Genomic DNA, 19918 nt, shown 5'->3' on the forward strand with positions numbered 1-19918 from the left:
AAAACATTTAAAAGGGAATATATATGAAAAAGAAAATCTCGACCACTCCTTGATGTCTGCGATTTCTGCATCGCGACCCTTGTTATATTGCCATGTTTCACCCATAAAATCCCCCAAAAATCCAGCTGTGGTCATTCACATCTGTGTTTTGACACTCCATGATACATGCTTCATGGAATTTTTTGGATCGAAACAAGGTAAGTACGCGATAATATCTCGTTAAAGTCATGGCGTCTGTAATTCTGCTCTCGCGTGCTCTCACGTCCAGATAGGGTTTTGCCGTTTATAAAAACAATGAAAATAAAAAAATGCCCTCCTGTTCAAAATTTTTCCTTCCCCAGAAAATTAAGGTTTTAAGCTTTCCAATGATGTATCAGACATGCATATCGGACAATTTTGAAAGTTGGCCAAATTGGGGGTCTCAGAGCGGAACTTCAAGTCACCGGAGTGTTTTTCGCCATAGGCAATATTGGGAACGTTACATTGAAAAAAATCTGTTTTATTCCTTTACCCTAATTTACGAATTTAGGTAAAGCTGTTTAAAACAAAAGTGTGTCCCCCAATATGTGATCTCTGAACTCCGATGTAGTCATCTCAAATTGTTTTCTTCACACCTGTGTTGCATGGTATTCAAATCATGATCCATTTTTGTGCTGCATCTAACGAATTATTTTTAATAATGGATTAATCTCGCAATTATTTTTAGGCTGTAATTGTGGAATTAATGATCATTTTTAAAGGATTAATTGATTTCAGAAGTAGTTGTTGAGTTATTTGCTACTACATTTTCGGTTGATTTTGTTGTTGTTGTTGTTGCCCCTCGAGTCCATTTAGAATAAATTCTCAAGCATCTGACTAGTTATGAGCAATTATTTGTATGTTACAGCAGGAAAGGTGCAGATTTTTACAATGTGATACTAAAGCACAGGAACTTTTCTGAGCAATCTTAGTCTTTCCTGTTTTTGTGTGAGTCAACCATCCACGAATTTGGATTACCTGCCAAAATTTCCAATTTTGATTAATCATTTGTTCACTCACAAATTAACCCTTATCAACTAGATCCATCAATTTCTGTCAAATAATGTCAAGCCGAAGAAAATTGAGAAAATTGCTCATAAGAATAAACGTCTGCTGGCTCCCGTCAACGTAGATTTGTGTCCATATGGACCGCATATGGAAATCAACATTTCCACAATTACCAATTTCCCCGGATCGCTTTCCTTCTCCCACCACCTGTATTCGTGGCCGACAAAGTCTAAGGAGCCGAGCTTGGTCCATCTGCGTTTTGGCCACAAGCCGGCAACGACACTCAGGCCGAACCACGGCTGATTGTGACACAGTTGACAGCCCGTTGATGGCCACACATGGGAGACATACTTGCGCATATGGGAGTTCCTTTGCTTCCAAGTTACCCCGGTAACGGTTCAAGTCTAAGTCCAAAGGGGGGAAAAATCAGATTTATGACACGTTTCCCTTGGAATTGTCTCGGAAGGTTGAGCAGTATGCTCCTTTTGCAGGACCGCCAAGTCATACTGTGGCTTCTAGTTAACTAGTAGGTTAGCCCACACACAAAGCTAGAGGTGCAACAATTAATCAACATTTATTTTTATTATCGTTGGGCGACCCAGCTTGGTCAAGTTTTGGGGGTAATTTCAGCCCTTAAGCGTGAGTGAGAGTGATGATTTTGTATTAGGGATGTCCCGATTCCATATTTTTGAGTCCGAATCACTTGATTTTGAGAATCTGCCAATACCGAGTCCCGATCCGATACCGAAAAAAAAGCGTTGTTCAAAAGAAAAAAAAAATGTTACTGTCCCACCGTGCTGCCTTCATAATGTGAATAATTTTAAAACATAAATAACGAAAAAAAATGCTTGTCTTTATTAAATGCTTCATTGAGTGAGTCCACTCAAAACCACTCACACCCTGACGCTGCAAAGAACAGCCTCTCACGTGCAAAATGAGTTGCCTCAGCACACTACTGCTAGTGTTTAACAAGCTACACAATGATTGACACATTCGGGCCTTTGATGGTCTCAAAGCTACACCCCTGTCAATCATCATTATTTTTAAATAGCTAACTCTAGGGCACTGCTGACCAAGAAAAGCAGCAGGAGAGAGAGTGTGAGGCTTTACAAGCATGAATCAGAAAAATATGAATACTCTTTTTAAATTAAAAACCTGATCCTTTTCACCCGATTCAGATTCTCTGACAAATGGCGCGATCGGCCTGATTTGCGATCACGTGATCGGATCGGGAAATCCCTATTTCGTATGCTGAAATTGGGAACGTGTGTCTAATTCCTTCTCTATTTTTAGTCTTCTCCAAGTGTGAGAAAAAGGCAAGAAAAAAGGCAATATATGCTCAAGTTGATTTTTTTTTTTTTTTTTAATTAAAAGAAAAAGTAAAACTTTGTCTGGTCCTCTGAATGCACTTATATAAGTTAATGCATCATCCACTGGTGCATTCCGGGTGTTGTAGCCTTTCCCCCAGTCCAAACCAGAATATCCCAAAAGTCTCCTCTTTGTCTTTACGAGGAAATGTAGTAGTAAAGAAGTGGGAGCGAAAGTTGCAAAAATTCCACCATTTTGTGCAGGATGTATGATTATTGCTTTCGAATTAAAAAAACAACAGGAAACTTTTAATGGGACTGCACTATTGATGAATGTCACTTCACTGTCAAGTATTTTATTTGTGCCATCGGCAAATACAACAGCAGGGACAGATGATGGATGTCGTCAGAAAGTAGACCTGAAATAATCTTTTGCAACGTCAACACTGTGGCTCTGTGACAAACTGTCAATATGACTTATTGACCGTGCACGTCTGCCCGTCTGCCTCTCATTACTTAAGTCTTCAAGGCAGCGGGAATTAATGTGTTCGAGCACGTGTGTGTAATTGAAAACATTTAAGCGTCGCATGTGACCAATGGTGCTTGCATCATCTCACAATGCCGAAGCTTCTTCTAAAACTTATAAATCACTTTAGTAAGCAACCCAAACTAACTGACTGATCGACTAACATTTGAGCAATCTAGAGAAGTTGTATAATTCGAAATTCCACAACATTGCTCAAAAAGAGACATCTTAGTTCAGAGAGCCTCTGTGGATTAATATCCCTCATTCATTTATTCTTTTTTTTCATTTGTTTTGTTTTCTGATTTACCTTTTGTTGTTTTTCTGTTAACTTTGGTGGCTACCCTCTGTTTGAGTTACATTAAACAGGAAACTAAATGGAAGCCCTAAAGTTTAAAGGCAAGCGGGTCGCCATTTGCGTTCTCTACGCCTTTTTTTCCCCTTGATCTGTCTAAAAACATCAAAAAGAGCTCTCATCTACTTCATCCACTCATTCATTCCTCTGCTGCTGGAGCCTCTCCCAGCTGATCTTTATAAAATACCTAGTCATGTAGCTTCCAGCTGACAGTTTTTCGTGCTATCGGCACTTATATAGTTAATGGTAGTCTTGGCCATGATTGCGGTTTTGAGTAATGAACCAGGCTGGGAGTTTTTAAAAGCCTCAGGAATCTTTCGCAGGGGTTTTGAGTCAATTCGTTGATTCAGATGATTAGGTTAGTAGCTTCTTTAGAGTACCTTTTCATGATATGAAAATTTTTCGAGATAGGGATTTTTGTTTTTTCTGGACTTTTTTGCCAAAATGATCAATATTAAAACAATAAAAGGCTTGAACTACTTCAGTTATGTGTAATGAATCTAAAATATATGAAAGTCTAATGTTTATCAGTACATTACAGAAAATAATGAACTTTATCGCATTATGCTAATTTTTTGAGAAGGACCAGTACTAGGGGTGTACGATATCCATTTTTTGAAACAGATATCGATAACTTCCTGCTTCTCAAGGCCGATACCTATATGATAACCGATAATATATATCTATTTTAAAATGAATATTCACATGGGTTTTTGAACACCTGTTGGCCAAAAATACTAGTGGTGGATTCAGCATAGATTTGCTTTTGACCTAACCAGAATTTTCATGACGACATGACCATTATTATAATGAACAAAACAAAGATAAGTACAGTTTTGACTTCAAATAAAGTGCCCAGATTTATTTTTTCAAATATAATTGGAGTCAATCACAATCAATTAGTCAATATATATGATTGACGATGTGTTCCCCTGAACAATGAGCACTGAACTAAAACAAACATAGACCCAACAGGTATTGTGCTTTGTCAGCAAACAAAACATTTGGTGCAACAGTGGAGGAGACTTTTGTGGACTTGGACCATGAAACAACTCAAACACACACATCCCAATCCACCGACACCGTGCCAAAAATATATATTATCGGGCCTATTAATAATGTTATTGGATTTATTGGGATGACGTCATAATTCCTATTATCGGACCGCTAATTATCGCGCACCTCTAGTGTACATGTTAGTGTGTTTAGGAAGCTTATAAAGTTGATAGCAGTGCATGCTGCTGCATGCATCCACATCCATTTATACGTGTCAGTGCGGTCAAAGTGCCGGGAACTGCGTCTGGGCTGCACTTCATTAAAGTGCAGCATCACTCTCAGGCGCACACACACACACAAACATTGGGGGCACTTTATTTAGTGTGAGAGATAGGGAGGACAGACCTCAATGGATTCTGGTATTAATCTTTAATGAGCCTCGGGGCCAGAGTGCTGCCCGCCCGCCTGCCTCTCCACACAGGAAACAAACAGACTTATGTGTGGAAAAAAAATTGAAAATGCTCCTCATACCTGCTTACCTCCTCCAAACACCTACATGAATTATTCACGACTGTCCAGTCAGAGCCTGTCTCGGTGACGGGAACCAGAGTTGTCTTGGTCAAATGCGACCTGCTCGCGCCCATTTGTCGCGGGTCACCTGTCAGTCATCCACCATGCTAAGCAGTTATTGCTCACGTTTATCTCAGCTTTTAATGTTCATATTTCCAAGAGAAGTGGGGAAAATGCTCATTTGTATTGCATTTTGACAACGGAAACTTTGCCCTACAAAAATCTTTTCCTGGCTGATATTGCAATTTTCATTTGACTGGAATTCTTGTTTACATAAAGAAAACACAACCTTAAATTATTTCATGACTGGTGCTGATCAGAAACTAAGTGTATGGTGCACATGTATGTAGCTCAACGTCCTATTCATAAAGGCTAGAATAGAATGTATGTAAATCCCCCTTTTCACCGTAATTGTGCATAATATTGTGTTATCACCCTCTACATCATTGGTTTCAGTTACATTGTATGGTCCCTCATCTATCCATTTGAACGTACGCTTTCGAAATGCCGAGTGCGACTGTCAGCGTACCGCCAGATCCTCACCGATAGCGTGTATTGAAGGAAGGAAAAGTCGGGAGCATGCCACGATGAAAGCTTGTCTTGTTTGCTCTTTCCTAGAAATAAATCTCTCGCTCCCTGGCTTGTTCCCCAGCCTATTAAACTATGAGTCAATCTATCCCTTTGTTTTATAATGTTCATGAATAATAATATCAAACTGGGGGCGCTCTGAATTCATAAGTAAAATGTCCTTTGAAGAAACAGACTTCAGTAGTTCGTCAGTACTTGAAGGGATGGCTAGAAAAGTTCACATGAAAAATGCTCCAGACGGCGAACAGAAAATCCGAGATGAAATTAGTGTTTTTTTTTTTTTTTGCATTTGTCTGACATTTTTGGATAGCAATTGAAGTAACTCACAATACTGTATTCTCTCAAAGATAACAGAATGCATTTGTTTTGATAAAACAAAAACATTTATGAGATAAAACAATTTTAAACTGGCTTAATTCTTACACAAGGTGATATTTACTCACCCCAATAAAAAAAAACACAACTAATGCAAACAAAAGTAATTGGACATATTTTTAAAATTGAAATCTCTTCCATAGAACCATACTTATTGTATGATGGAATTTATAATATTTAGGTCATGCTGTACCATTGTCAATACATTTTTCAATGGGAATGACTGAAGTAGGTTTTGAAACTGCTCTACAATGAATGCTCTTCTCTGAAGCAAGTTGAATTTGCTCTCTCATCTCAGCTCTTCCAAGTCAAAGCAAACAAATCAACGATTGACGGTTCATATCTAGAGAGAGAACTCAAAAGTCGGAACAATGGAAAAACTGGTACTAGCGATAGCGACCTATATTGCAAATTTTTTTTTCTGTCTTTCCATGGAAGGTTGAAAATACAACGTTTAATTCCCGGTTATCTGGCTATTAGGAATCCCAACTTGTTTGACTTTAAGGAGAAACCAAGTCAATGGGCCGCGACGGCGGGCTCCAGCGGGTGTCCCCCAAGTGTCATGGCAACCGTGCGGCACTGGCACAAGACTCATTTTCATACTGATGAGGCTGATGCTCTTGTGTGTAGCCCTTCAATTTTAATGACCACTTCTTTAATTTTATCTCCTCATTTCTGCTGCTGACCAGTCTGTATGTGTTTAAGAGGGTGTGTTTCTGAGTAAATGTGTTTTGTGTGTGCGTGGATGAGGTGTTATTGAGCACTGACCTTACTGTGTGTGTGTTTTAATATCAGTGCAGCGCAAAAGCAATAGTAATGAAGTTTTTTGTTTTTTCTTTTTTTATGTTGAGAGTGGTACACTGTGCACTCTTCCTGAAGTAGTCAATTTTGCCACGACTTAATTCAACTGTCTAGAACAATACATAGGGTTCGATGTTTTGGTTGGGGAAATTTTTTTTATTATACCCGCTTTTTTTTTTATCCTTCACTAGCAACAGTATCGTTTTTGGCAGCCCTTTTAAATTTCGTCTTAGTCCTATGAACCATAACACTTATTAGTCCTAGTCATATTTTATCTCCAAATGTGTTAGTTTAGTTTTTGTTGACGAAAACTCTAGACTAATTCCGTCTAGTTTTAGCCGATGAAAATTAAAAAAAAAAAATAAAAAAGGTTCCAAAAAATAAACTATTCAAGTATTACAAATATTTCAAATAAACATTGACAGACCAGCACATATTGTAGTGTCTACAAGGACAATGCCGACTTGGTGATAATACACACTCAGCAGGAAAACAATACATTATTTTTTATTAATTATACCCAACTGGAAGCCACGAACTGTATGTTAAAAAAAAAAAAAAAAAAAAAGTTATCCGATGAGATTAAGAGGACGCTCTCATGCTAACGCTATCAGTTACGTTTAGTGTGTGAATTAGCAGCACAGACCTTAAATGCAAAAGCAACATTGCATATTCTGTCCGGCCAAGATAAGAAAGCAAATCTTACCAGTGTGCAAGCCTACACGGAGACTGCAGAAGACACACTGGTGAGTCGGGGAGGGGGGGGGGGGGTGATCACAGCGCGTCACATGAGTGACACCACCAGACACTGCTACTATGCAGGCTAACTACACATAAAAAGGTCACACATTGTGAACATGTAGCGGAAACTATTGCACATTTTCGTCTCATTCTGGTCTCGTCAGACAAAAATTGGCATTCAGCTCGTTATGTTTTAGTCTCCCAAACACGTTTTAAGCTTGTTATCGTCTCGTCATAAACATGAAAAAAGTGTTTGTTGACGAAATGTTTTCGTTATTGTCATCGGTGACGAAAACAACACTGAATAGCCATTTTCAAAATTTGACTTTTTCTTTGTTTTGCTTTATTGAGATTTCACTCATTTTTTCTCATTCAAACATGTTTTTCTCCCCCTAGCATTACAGGTATCTTAATGAATATTGTGGAAAGATGTGCATTTGCTTGAGTAAAAATGTACCTTTATGTCAAAAACAAAACCTGACTCGTAATAAATAAACATTTTAAATTCTCAATTTAATTATTTTTTTTAATGGAAAAAAAATCAACATACTGGAGGTAGAGCCGGAAAGAAAATGTGGCTTTACGACAAAAATTTTTGAATATCAAGAGGAAGTAAAGACAGTCTGGTTAAAAGTGCTGTATTGGGATACATATACAGGAAGTGAGGAAAATGTGACATTTGGCTAAAAGTCATTGGGAACTTATTGATGCTGGGATCAACAGTTGCTGCTCGACTAGCATTCGGTCTGATTTTCCAACTGTGCTCTTGTGTTTGATGGCAGGAGGACGAAGCGAGAGAGCAAGAAAATGGCCGCATCGAACCGGTTGGCCGAGCAGACTCGTGCTTGGACCAAACAGCCAGATCTCTCGAGTGAGTCTCCAAAGTTCCTGTGACCTTTCAGTCGCAACTGGATACTAAAATTTAATCCAATGATGAAATATACACTTGTCCCAAAAAGTTTGCAATATTAGTCTTTTAGATGAAATTCCTTGCTTCGTTAAAAGTTTTGGCGCACTTTTGGTTCATAATGCAATTTCACCCCAAAGCCCAATATCAGGAATTTGTTTTGGGTGATTTAATGTATTTTTTGGAGGCCAATACAAAAACAACTCTTGGAAACTGATGCAATATAGCAAAAGTCATTTTCAAGCCTGTCACTCTTGAGTGGGAGCAAAGCGCCACAGTCACTCCCACACACTGGTCCACTCCGCCGATGTTATTAGCCAGCGTGTCTGCTTGTGGGCCTCTTTTTTCCACTTTGATATGCAGGTATGCTATTGCTATTATTATTACTCTTCCAACGCCTCCTGCTTGTCAACAAGGCACATGTTCGCCCCCCCAAACTAATCACAGTTATTGTTTCAAAGCGGCGAGGCAGCCGTATGATGTTTTGCACGCGCTCACCTGCAAATGCGAGCACTTGTTTTGCATCATGTTGGCTAAGGCACGGATGGGTTATGCCTACAGAGAAAAGTGAACAAAGGACGGAATTTGCAAAAAACTTTGGGACACCTGAAGACGGAAAAGTGAAAGAAAATGTGCAGTCTGTACAGAAGTATTGCGGCACCTAAGGGAACTGTTGACAAAAGTTTAGAGAGATCTGTGAGGAGTGAAGAATGAAACATATCTCAGTAGTATTTCGAGGTCTGCAAGAAAATGAAATGTGAAGAAAATATGCAAAAGTATTGCGACATCTACAGGGTGTGAGCATTTGTTTAGGGACAAATTATTGGGACACCTACAGGGAATTGAAAGGGAAAAATGTTCAGGGATGAATGTTTAAGACCTTATAATTGTCCAAAAGGTTTTCATGAGAAGAACAATTAAGATTCAAGGACAGGTAAAGAACTGGATTTGAACTGTTGATTGATTAATAAATTCCTAAAACTTATGTCTGAATATACATTATAGCGTACATCACATCTTTGACACGTTACGGAGGTCGACCTACTGCCTGAAATGTATTCTTGTTTTGTAATTAACACTTGCACTAGTCGAGCTCCAAGTGTTGATCCTCGTCCAGACTTCAGAAAACCTTGAAAGGCTTCCAAAGGCTCCAGTGAAAATACCTATTGTCACACATTGCTTTTATTTTAGTTGGCATAAGGCTTGTGTTCCACACATTTTCTTTTTTCTTTAGGTTTTAATTGGTTTTCCTTTCTACTTTGATTCATGAACATTTCTTCTTGTTTCTCTGTTTGCTCACATGGTGTCACCCCACTCGTTCTCCTTGTCTCCTTGTCCCCACTTGATCGCAGAGACATAATCAAAGTGGTGGAGGTGACAAATGATGGCGGCCCCCTGGGAATCCACGTGGTGCCTTTCAGTGGCAGGGATCGCAGGTAAAAAAAAAAAATCCCACCAAGAGAGGAAGTACCTGCTTTTAAAACACTTCCCCAAGTCATTTTAAAGTTGTTGATTTGATAAATCAAGAATAGCTAGACATTTATATGGTCATTATGCAAGTAAAACTCGCACAAATCATTTGATTATCCTTTTTGTAAAATATTACAAAGGAATTTGGCTGCCATTTTTAAGCATTTTTACAGATTTTTCAAAACAACAGATAATTGTATTATTTGTATTCTTACTGTACAAAAAAAAATTTTTTTTTTTTTTTTTGCTGTTCCATAATCAGACGTACAGCACCAAACTCTTCCCTGTTAAAAATCGTAATTGACAACTATACCCATCATTGGCAGCAAATGGGTGACTTGTTTGCCAAATATCTAACTTACTGTATATTGAAAAGTTCGTTTAAAGGGGCATTTGCAGAAAGTAATTTTGTTAAAGAAGAGACAAATCCAAAATGTACACATACCTATAAAGGGGGGAGGCGGCTCTTGAAATGAAATCTTGCAACATGTTCATTATGACAGTATTACGGCATGGAATTGGAAATCACCCAAATTGATATCATGTGCTTGCATAACAGTGTTATTTCTGAAGAAATACTTTTGTGGCCTCAGAATATGCCGTTTTATCGCCCACACGTCGCCATTCGTTGACCCGTTAACACTCGTCTGCATTGTGAAGCCATTTGTCTGTTCGCCGCCATCCATCATGGCGCTTTGACGCCTGCAGGTGACTGTCGTATTTCCGCGGGCCTCCCGTCAAGTCTGCTCTGCGGGATTCAAAGGATACAATGAGCACAGCTGGAACAAGGCCAGGACGGCATTTTGAGGAATTTCACATCTGGCTTGAATATTCCCAGACAGGGCGGAGAAGCCGAAATAAGAGCTGTGACTGCAAACTTCGTCCTAGTAGTGATGCGATCGCTATTCTCCATGGGTTGACTCAATCACGCTAAAAGCATACTTGTAACACACTTTTCCCTTTATTGGGAAAATGTGTGGGCAGGCGTTATTCCAAGATTAAACTTTCATCAAGCGGAGTAGAGGCCCTTTTCCTGGCAAATCACATTGTGTTCCCACTCAAATCCAATCAGCGGGAATGTTTCTGAACTCTTCTGCCCTCCTGAACTCTGCTACCCTCGCCGTAATTACATTCTCATTCCTATTGAATTAGAAGCCAAGGCCGCGTGTTAAACTGTACAATTTACTCAATATACAGAGGTGTGCTTTTAGTTGTGGAGAAGAAAAGCTTTGCAGAAGCTTGGTTGACAAGGCGAATGTTGGGTTTGTCACATTTTTTCCCCGCTAGTTCTCTTTTTGGCTCTTTAATCCGCCTTTTTCAGGTGAAGCTAGCCTCTCACCCTAAAACAGTTTGCCGCAGCGGATTACAAGCGTGGCGGCTCAGGTGCTTCATGTTGTCACAGTGTGAAAGACAAACCTCAGCTCGCCTGCCAAAAATACTCTTTAAGCCGTAAAAAGGGTCTGGGATTTTTCTGCTAAATTAAATTATTGATGATACATGTTTCTACCAAGCAGTGCACCTTTTGTATAATCCAACACTTTGAAGTCTCTCTCCTACCTGGTCCAGAGTGATATATTTTTCTATTTATGTTTGTGCCCTTCACACCTGTTGTCAGTGGTGCTGAAAACATACCAAATTTCCAAAGAAACATAGGTTTTCTTCAATGAAAGCCTTTGTTTTTCCAAAAATCTCAAGACAAGTCACATTATTTATAAAGCTCCTAATCACCTTATGGTTCTTTACGGCTTCACAGACCCACAGTGTACATTGAATATTAAATGAATAGTAGTAATTAAGTTAATAATAAAAAATTCTACGTGTTAAAATAATGTGCTGATTGGAGAAATTGGATTTGTTAGGCTTTAGAGTGACTTGCAAATATAAAATCTGCAGACACAGTTAAGGCTTCTACATTTGTTGGGGAATATAGCCGTTGTTTGCAGTAAACATGAGAGTGAATGATGTCAAATAACAAATAGAGCTTTCATTAAACCTATTATGTTTTAATTCATCTTCTGTATCGCTTATCCTCACTAGGGTATTTTTTTCATTTTAATTTTTACTCCCCTTGCCTCCTCCCACCAAAAAAGATTAGTAAACTTTAGAGCGGCTCAATTGGAATTGCAATGTTACAATAAGGTTTTTTAAAATAAAAAAAAAATTTTAAAAAGACATTTGATTCACAGTGGGGTCCCCCCATCTTACAGTGTAATTCATTCATTACCATTGAATTATAATCACAAGTGATTTTGAATGCTTGTGAATTTTTTATTTTCTGACCAGTCGCTCCAAGCTCGCCACTTTGAGCCCGCCACTCATAACTTTCACATTCCATTATGTTGATTGAGCTTGTGGGCCATTTTCAGGACTCTTGGCTTGTTGGTCAAGCGTCTGGAGCGAGGCGGCAAGGCCCAGCAGCAGGCCCTTTTCCAGGAGAACGACTGTATCGTCAGAATCAATAACGGGGACCTGCGCAGCATCCGCTTTGAACAGTAAGATCGCTTCTGGAGGCTCCGCTGCAGGACTTTTTGATGGCCTTCATTCGCCGAGTTTTTTCCCCTTCTTCTTTCCTGTATTTCTCCTCCTCCTGTCAGTGCCTCAGGGCTGCGTTGAGCTAACGTTACCCGCTGATACGATTCCTGCAATCCCCCCAGCTATGAATCCTTTAAAAAAAAAAAACGCTTTTAGAATTGGAGATTCACGCTTCTTTTACCACTGACTCCACCTTTTGCATCATTCCCCCAGCTACCTTAATCCATCTGCTAGCTCCTCTTTAGATTCACACATGTATGTTTCTTGAATGAATGATAAGTAGTGTTTTTTGTTTTTGTTTTTATGCTTTCATTCAAACTCCTATAATTCATTAGGTATACCATACACACACGAATGCGCACACACACACTTGCTCCACAGTTACTTGTTAATGGGCTTATGGAAGCTTCACCGCGCAAAACATGACTTTTCTATGCGGTTATGCTTCTAGCGCTCAGGCTGTATCGGGAACATTAGCCTTGTGACTATGCAAGGATGGTTTCTGAGGTTAATCTTCACTGGAACCCAATAAAAATGAGGAGGCAAAAACTAATGCTCCAAAAATAATCTTACACTGGTCGCACAGGCACGAGCATATGAAAATCGTACTTGTACAAAATGCCTTTATTTTGGGGTGTTACAATATTATCGCGATATAGTTTCCATATGGAATGATAAGTTTATTGTGGCTGCTGGAACTGATTAATACTATTCCATTAATTTAATTGGAGAATGTGTTTTGAGTTCTTAGTATTGTCACTGGCCAGATTAAACAGTGATATCTCAAGTTTTCACTGTACATCATACTGTCATCCGAAGGTGTCGCCGACTTTGGACTACATTGTAAAAAATTGCTATTGGTCATGCTAAATTTAGAGACATAACTTCAATTATTTAGTTGTGTTATTTTGAGTATTCCAAAGTCATCAAATTAATATTTTTACTAACTTGATTTAATGATTTGGATTAACTTGCATGATGAATTTTGTGTTCATACATAAAATTCTGATTAAACACAACTTGAAATGAGATGTGTGAACTGAGCCTGAGCCCTCACTCCCAATGGCTCAAAAAAGGCTAGCTGGCAACCGGAGGGTCAAGATGTTAAGTGCACTCCACTTCCATGGTGGCAGCCCTGGTTTGTTTCCCAGTTGGAGCAAAATATGTATGTATATTGTCTATTTACTTAGAATGTTGAGTCCAAACTACTTAACTGAAGTCCAGTTTACTTCGAATGTTGAGTTTACAGCAGTATCTTTAATTTATTCTAGATTTTCCATCAAACCTTGAAAGTTAAAGTGAAATTGTTTGACTTGAAATTTCCAGTTAATTTTTTTTTTCATTTCAATGTCTGTTCAACCACTGCACATCTATCATTAAGTGATGGTGATGCCATACAATCCAAATCCAAAGTTTTTACCAGACTTTAATGAAATTTATTTTGAAGGTGAAGTTGGGTGGTTAAGAATTCACCTGGATAGAAGAGTGTTGCCTGGCAAGGCCAGACTGTTCTCCCTGTATTTTTCAAACACTGTAAGAATAGTCTGGGAGCCAGCTCCTTAATGGCCTCTCGAGCCGAATGAAATCATCCGTGCAATCAGATTCGAATTTTTTGCGTGACGTGTTCTTAACGAGCAACGTCACTCTTGCGCGTCGGAAGTCGTCGCCACAACAACACAGATGGCGAACGGGAGAGCCGAGAATATGTTCCAGTCTGCGGTAAAATCACTAAAACACATCGACCCGAGTCACTGACAACAGACTGTTTCGTGCTAGCCATGTTGAATAAACTTCTCCGTTCTCCACTCGCTCTAGTTTTCTTGTCGCTTTACCAACGTCACGTCAGCCCGTGGCTGATTAAACCACTCCGCTGCCTGTTTGCTGTGGCTTGCTCCGCCGTGGGAATTTGATTCGCGGCACAGTCGCCAGACACAATCGCTGGAACAGCAGTGAGTCTGGAGTTCCAGGCTAAGAAGATTGCTCTGTTTTGAATACCGCCTTCGTTGGCAATCTTCAGTATTGCAAGGTTTTTAAACACTTCAGGGGATTTATTTTCCCAGATAGGAGGTTAAAACACTGTGAAAGGGGCTGCATTCTGCTCAAGAAGTGTGACTTTGATACCCCAATTGCATTCAGTCAATGTTTCTCTGGAAGCTCCTGTTTTCATCTACAAGTTCATCCTCCTCATGGGCATTGTGGGAAAAGGGGTTTCAAGAATTTCACAACACATTTTAACGACACTGGAATGCAATAAGTCTTGTGACCCTTTTGCCACTTGCCTAAATGTCCTCTCTGGACAAGTCATAGCAACTCATGATGGAGTGCAGCAAATGGTGTCAGTAAGGATTTGCTGCATGAGCTTCCTTTGGGAAGGCCTTTGCTGTATTACCTCACAGCGACTAATGGGCCAGGGGGCTGTGTTTAGAGGGGATTTTCTGTGAGGAATCCAACTGTTGGGGGTGTTCAGGTTGGTCCTTTATCCAAGTAGGAGAACCATCAAATGAAGCCATGGGGGTCTTAATTTACACCTCGCTATATTCAGGTGATCTGAGATTGATGTCAGAATGTCACATAGCTAATATTTGACAGCGACAAACAGTGGTGCGGGAAGTGGGGTGCTGAGGGTCCTGCAGTACCGCTTGGTGTTGGGGAGGAAAAAGTGTTTTGGTAGATTTAAAAATAAAGAGTTTTGAAACAATAGCGCGTTTAACTTTGGTGATTAAATATATATGTTGAAAAGGTATTTTTTGTTGTTGTTAATAACACCACCTGATACCGTGCTTGCTGCTGGGTCAGTTGAATAAGGCGGTATTGGAACGGAAAAGTAAACTGTTGACAGAGGAGGCGTTAACATGTCACAAAAACGAATTAGCGATTTTTTTTTTTCTTTAGAAAAGCAGCAACATTTTCTAAAATTCAATTTGAGGTTGAAAATGATGGAGATTGTCCTTTGTTGTGTTTAAATGGGTAAGGGTGATTGCATTGTAGTCAAATTGTTTGTTGTTGCTGTTGAGCTGCCGCCGTGCAGAGTGCTGTTGGATATTCGTGTGCAATTTATTTTAGTGTGGTGAAAAGGGGGTGTTAAACCGAGGCTTATTGGCCCTTTTAGTCTTCAAATGTGATCTTGTGTCATTGAGCCGTCTATAGTTGCGGGGATTTGCATTATCATAGACAGGCGCTTTTATTTCCAATGTAAAAACTCCAACAATTACGGTCGGTGAAATGGAACGCTGTCTTTGTAGTAGCCTAGTAGTAGTATGTAAACTATCCAGCATGCATGTGTACTGCCATTGTGCACGCCTTGTATGGATAAAGGTGCACCTTAGCACCCCCTGTTTTGAGTGATGTCCAGCACCCCTGGTGACAAATGCGAAAGAGTCAAAGTGAATGTGATTGTGAAGTGTCCCTATCGGTGACCTCAAACGTACTACTTGCATGTCACAATCTACTGACCTATCATCAAACTGTACATCACTTCAAGCTACTTAAGCTGCCATTCTACTGACCAACCAATTTACTTAGTGCTTAAATTCAAGTCTGTGCTGACATAATTCCTCCCCTCTGTGTGAAGATCAATGATCTTGAAAGGTTATTCTACTTGCATTTTCTCTCTGTCCAGAGCCCAGAACATGTTCCGCCAGGCCATGCGTTCTCCCGTCATCATGTTCCACGTGGTGCCATCTTCGTTGAAATCCCACTACGAGCATCTGTCCCAGGCTGAGCGAAACCCGGCGTATTCATCGGGCCGCTTCAGCAGCGACCCAGTGTCTGGGGCCGCGGATCTCGCGTCTCAAAGGATGTCCCGTCACGGCTCTCAGAAGCACTCGCATGCTCAAACGCAGCCTGATCAGACGGACGGCTTCCCGCCCGTTGCTCACCCACCTGCCATCTCGGCCGCCAAACCTCCCACCGGGCAGATCCACTCGCCACAGAGGGCGCTGACATCCACTCCAACACAAGGATACAAGAAGGTCGGGAGGAGGCTCAACATTCAGCTCAAGAAGGGTATGTGGGGAAAAATAACAATCAGAAAACAAGATATTTAGATTTTAATTTTTGAATTTGAATCAATAGGTTTTACTAGTTAAAAGTTGCAATCAATAGGTATTAATGTTATAAAATGTGTAAAAGCCCTTTTTATATTTTAACATATTTAGTGTTCACCTTCTTTAGGTGGATCATGTCCCAATACTCTTGTCCACTTTAAATCAAGCATCAGGTGGACAGAGGAATAACATTTTGCGCAGATATTAGGCGTCGCCTATGACTGACGTCTTGGCACAGGTGGCACGCACCTCTGCCAAGGCGTCAGTTGCGGGCGCAGCCAGCAAGCTTGTTGCTAAGCAGCCGCCTTCGCTGCGACAAAGACAGGACTGTGGCCTTCCCCCCCTTTCGGCAGCGTCAGTGGCACAAACAAAAGCAGCTGCTTTTTGTTGTTTGGTCTTCACCCCGAAATTTCCTCGCAGGATCCTCACTCTAGTCTCTCGCCGCAGCAGACGTTTGCCGGTAGATTAGCACCACGTCTCTCAAGGGGATCATTTGCATCATCTCGTTTTGTTTCCACTTAATCCTGCCGCTCCCAGCGCAGATTAAATACCCGCATTGTTTATACCTTTGAATCCTGCAAGTTGCAGCGAAGACGTTGACGTTGACGTTAAACCAACAAGACGACAATCATGCTTGTGGTAAACACCTGGACGCTTGTGTTCAGTCTGCATCTAGCTTGAATTTAGCGAACAATAAAATATCAGATTTTAATTCAGTGAAAAAACTTTTACACAATAATGCATGGGGGCTATAACCAAGTCTACACAGGCCTGTTCAGAAAGCACCGTAACCTCTGGTTTACTCCATTACCTACACGATAACCATTCATGACATGAAGAAAAATGAGATTGTGGTTGTACAAGTGTAAGAATGTCAACCTGAGCCATTCATACTCATGTTTGAATCGAAGTCACACATGTAATGTGATTCTGAACAACCCGAAATAAAGTTCAGATGTTCTGGTAAGCGTTTCCTGACCTTTATTTTGCTTTGTAGCAGAAACCTAAAGTGTTGTGCTACTGCAGTTCTATCCCAACCGTCAAAAATTAGCGATCTATGTATATTTTTTTCCCCGGCAACCATTTATTTGCGGTATAATCCTATTAGTTTGTGAAATTAAAATTACACGGACTCTAAATTTGACTAAAAAGAAGAATGAAAAACAGAATTTATTCAAAATAATCTGTTTTTGAATGTCACAACTAGGGCTGTCCCAAACGACTAATTTTCTCCCGATTAGTCAGCCGACTATTTTTACGATTAGTCGACTAATCTAATAATTTTTTTTTTTTTTTTTTTTTTTTTTTTTTTTTTTTACTAATTTAGCAATGAAATTTTTGTTGACGCTTATCAATTCACAAAAAACATATTGGAACACTCAAATTATTTATTAAAGTACAAATAAACACGTAAATAACAATAATAAATCACAAATAAACAATGAGTTCAAATGCTGATAGAATTAACTAGTGTAGCCTCCCGATTGAAAAGATGGTCTCTTAAACTGATGGTTTACAACTTTTATTCCATCCTTGATGTAAACACACTGTAAGAGCTACGGTGCACACAAATAAAGCAACATAATTAGAAATTAACAAAAACTTTTCACCTTTTTCCTTTTAAACCTTATTTATATATCAATGCCTATATGAATTGCATTTACCTTAATTTATTACCTTATCATTGACAATCTCTCCCTTGAGTGCAATCACTGTATATACTGTATGTATTTATGACCTTTTAACCTTATATAATTTTCTATACCATAAAATAAACCATAACATGAAATAAACCTTTCAATTAGCATTAAGAACAATAGTAATAGCACTTATAGGCCCAGGCTCCAGCACCTCCGCGACCCTCGTGAGGAATAAGCGGCATGGAAAATGAATGAATGAATGAATGTCAATGAAACATTATTATTTTGTAAGGCGACAGCACCCTCTGGTGTACAAAAAATGAAAAAAAAATTTTTTTTACAAACTGCGTGAAGGCGCTTGAGGTTTTAATTCACGGCCGACGTGCAGCCAAGCTTGGCATTGAAGAGACAGGACAGGAGAGTGTACTCTCCTTTGTTTCTTTGAAATAAGGCAATGTTTTGGACACTCTGGTGCGCTTTTTTTTTGGCTTTGTGCCGCTTTCCCCGCTTGCAAACAGAGCATCCGACATTCTAACTTTCCACGCATATATTTTTTTAACCCTTCATTAACCGTCGACGGGATGTTGTGCTCGTCGACGGATTTACGTCTTCGATGACGTCGACTATGTCGACTAGTCGGGACAGCTCTAGTCACAACACCCTTCAACCTTTAACACCTACTTATGCAACTGCTGTAGATTCATTTCTGTCTTTGCACATGATTATTGTTGTACAAAGTATATTGTCAAATGATCGGCTTGTTAGTAAAAGCAGGATTGCATTTGGTTATGTTGAGAGATGTATTACTTGCCAGAAATTCCTGCACACATCCTTCTGTGTGTTTAAGACTGCATCCTTGTATTGGTAAGACCATGTGGGAATGATCTTGCTCAGGTTGTCAGTTTCTTGGCAAGAATTAATCACTTGTCGTCTTTTAGAAAAATAGTCTCTAGAGGACTTGGAAAAGTCGCTAACTTGGCAACACTGTCAGACTCTGGCTGACCTTTGTATAATTAACATCCACTTAGTCCCAACTTGTTGCTTCCCACAATTTATTCCCATGCACTAATACAAGAGAAGCCTGGACAGGATGGAGGCTTAGTCATCATTTCCTTTCCTAACTGTCCTCATAATAGGATGTTGATTCAGTTCTCACCAAAACAACATGCCTCGAAGGAAAATTGTGAAAGTATAGTTCCGAAAGCCACTTGAACTGTGCTACATGAAATTTGTCAGATGTGTGTCATGAGGGGAAAATCGGCTAGTTTGGTTTGAAGCTCCTATTTTAAGGTTAATGGCGGACTTGAACGAAGGTATTTGTCCCATTACTACTGATGTAATGTATATTTGATGAATGAGTCTAAATTATGAAATGTCAGGTTTTTTTTACTGTGTGTGGGCATTGTAGTTTGATGGCTTGCCATAAACACAAAACAGTAACTGAATTAATGACATTTTTGAAAATTTAGTTTTACTTAGCCACATAAGATTGGTACTAGTACTATAATTTGGACTAATAGACAAACAAGTCTATCTAATCTTAGTCACATTTTAGTCATCTCAAAATGTGTTCGTCTTCGTCTAGTTTTTGTTAACGATTACTAAAAAATGTTTTCGTCTGTAAAATGTACTTTATTTATAAAGCCTAATGCTAATCCCAATGCTATGCTAAATCTATGGGTAACATTTAGTGTGTGATGATCACTCTGCACAGACCTTCAAAGGGTAAAGCAGCATTGCATATTTTCTCTGGCCAAGATAAGAGAAGAAATCTTACCGTGTGTGCGTGTCTGCAAAACTTGAGACTGGAGAGGACAATGTGCTGGCTGGTTGTGTTTTAGTCTCCCAAAACTCGTCGTCTCGTCATCATCATGAAAAAAGTGCTCGTTGGCGAAATATTTTCGTTATTTTCATCGTTGACGAAAACCACACTCTCTCATGGGTTCATGCTTGTAAAATCATCCATATGTTTGTCATTGTGTAGTTTGAAAGGACAGTTTAAGGTCACCTGTTCTTGAGGTTTTATATTTCATGCATAGAA

At 39.5% G+C, this 19918-nt stretch overlaps 1 protein-coding gene across 8 annotated transcripts in view; it reads left to right on the forward strand.

Moving 5' to 3' along the window:
• LOC130930158 (partitioning defective 3 homolog) overlaps positions 1 to 19918 on the forward strand; it is a 215149-nt gene that overhangs the window by 94347 nt on the left and 100884 nt on the right. For 5 of the 8 annotated variants that reach the window (XR_009066999.1, XR_009067000.1, XM_057857914.1 and 2 more), the window contains exons 6-9: positions 8065 to 8153; positions 9542 to 9625; positions 12026 to 12151; positions 15811 to 16196. Coding sequence is in view for 6 of the 8 variants with exons in the window: in XM_057857914.1 (XP_057713897.1) it covers positions 8065 to 8153; positions 9542 to 9625; positions 12026 to 12151; positions 15811 to 16196 (685 nt within the window). In the remaining 2 variants the exon portion in view is untranslated. The remainder of the gene's footprint in view (positions 1 to 8064; positions 8154 to 9541; positions 9626 to 12025; positions 12152 to 15810; positions 16197 to 19918) is intronic. The other 3 variants (XM_057857917.1, XM_057857918.1, XM_057857919.1) reach the window with 3 other exon arrangements.

Source organism: Corythoichthys intestinalis, chromosome 14 (assembly GCF_030265065.1).
Source record: "Corythoichthys intestinalis isolate RoL2023-P3 chromosome 14, ASM3026506v1, whole genome shotgun sequence".
Taxonomy (NCBI): domain Eukaryota; kingdom Metazoa; phylum Chordata; class Actinopteri; order Syngnathiformes; family Syngnathidae; genus Corythoichthys; species Corythoichthys intestinalis.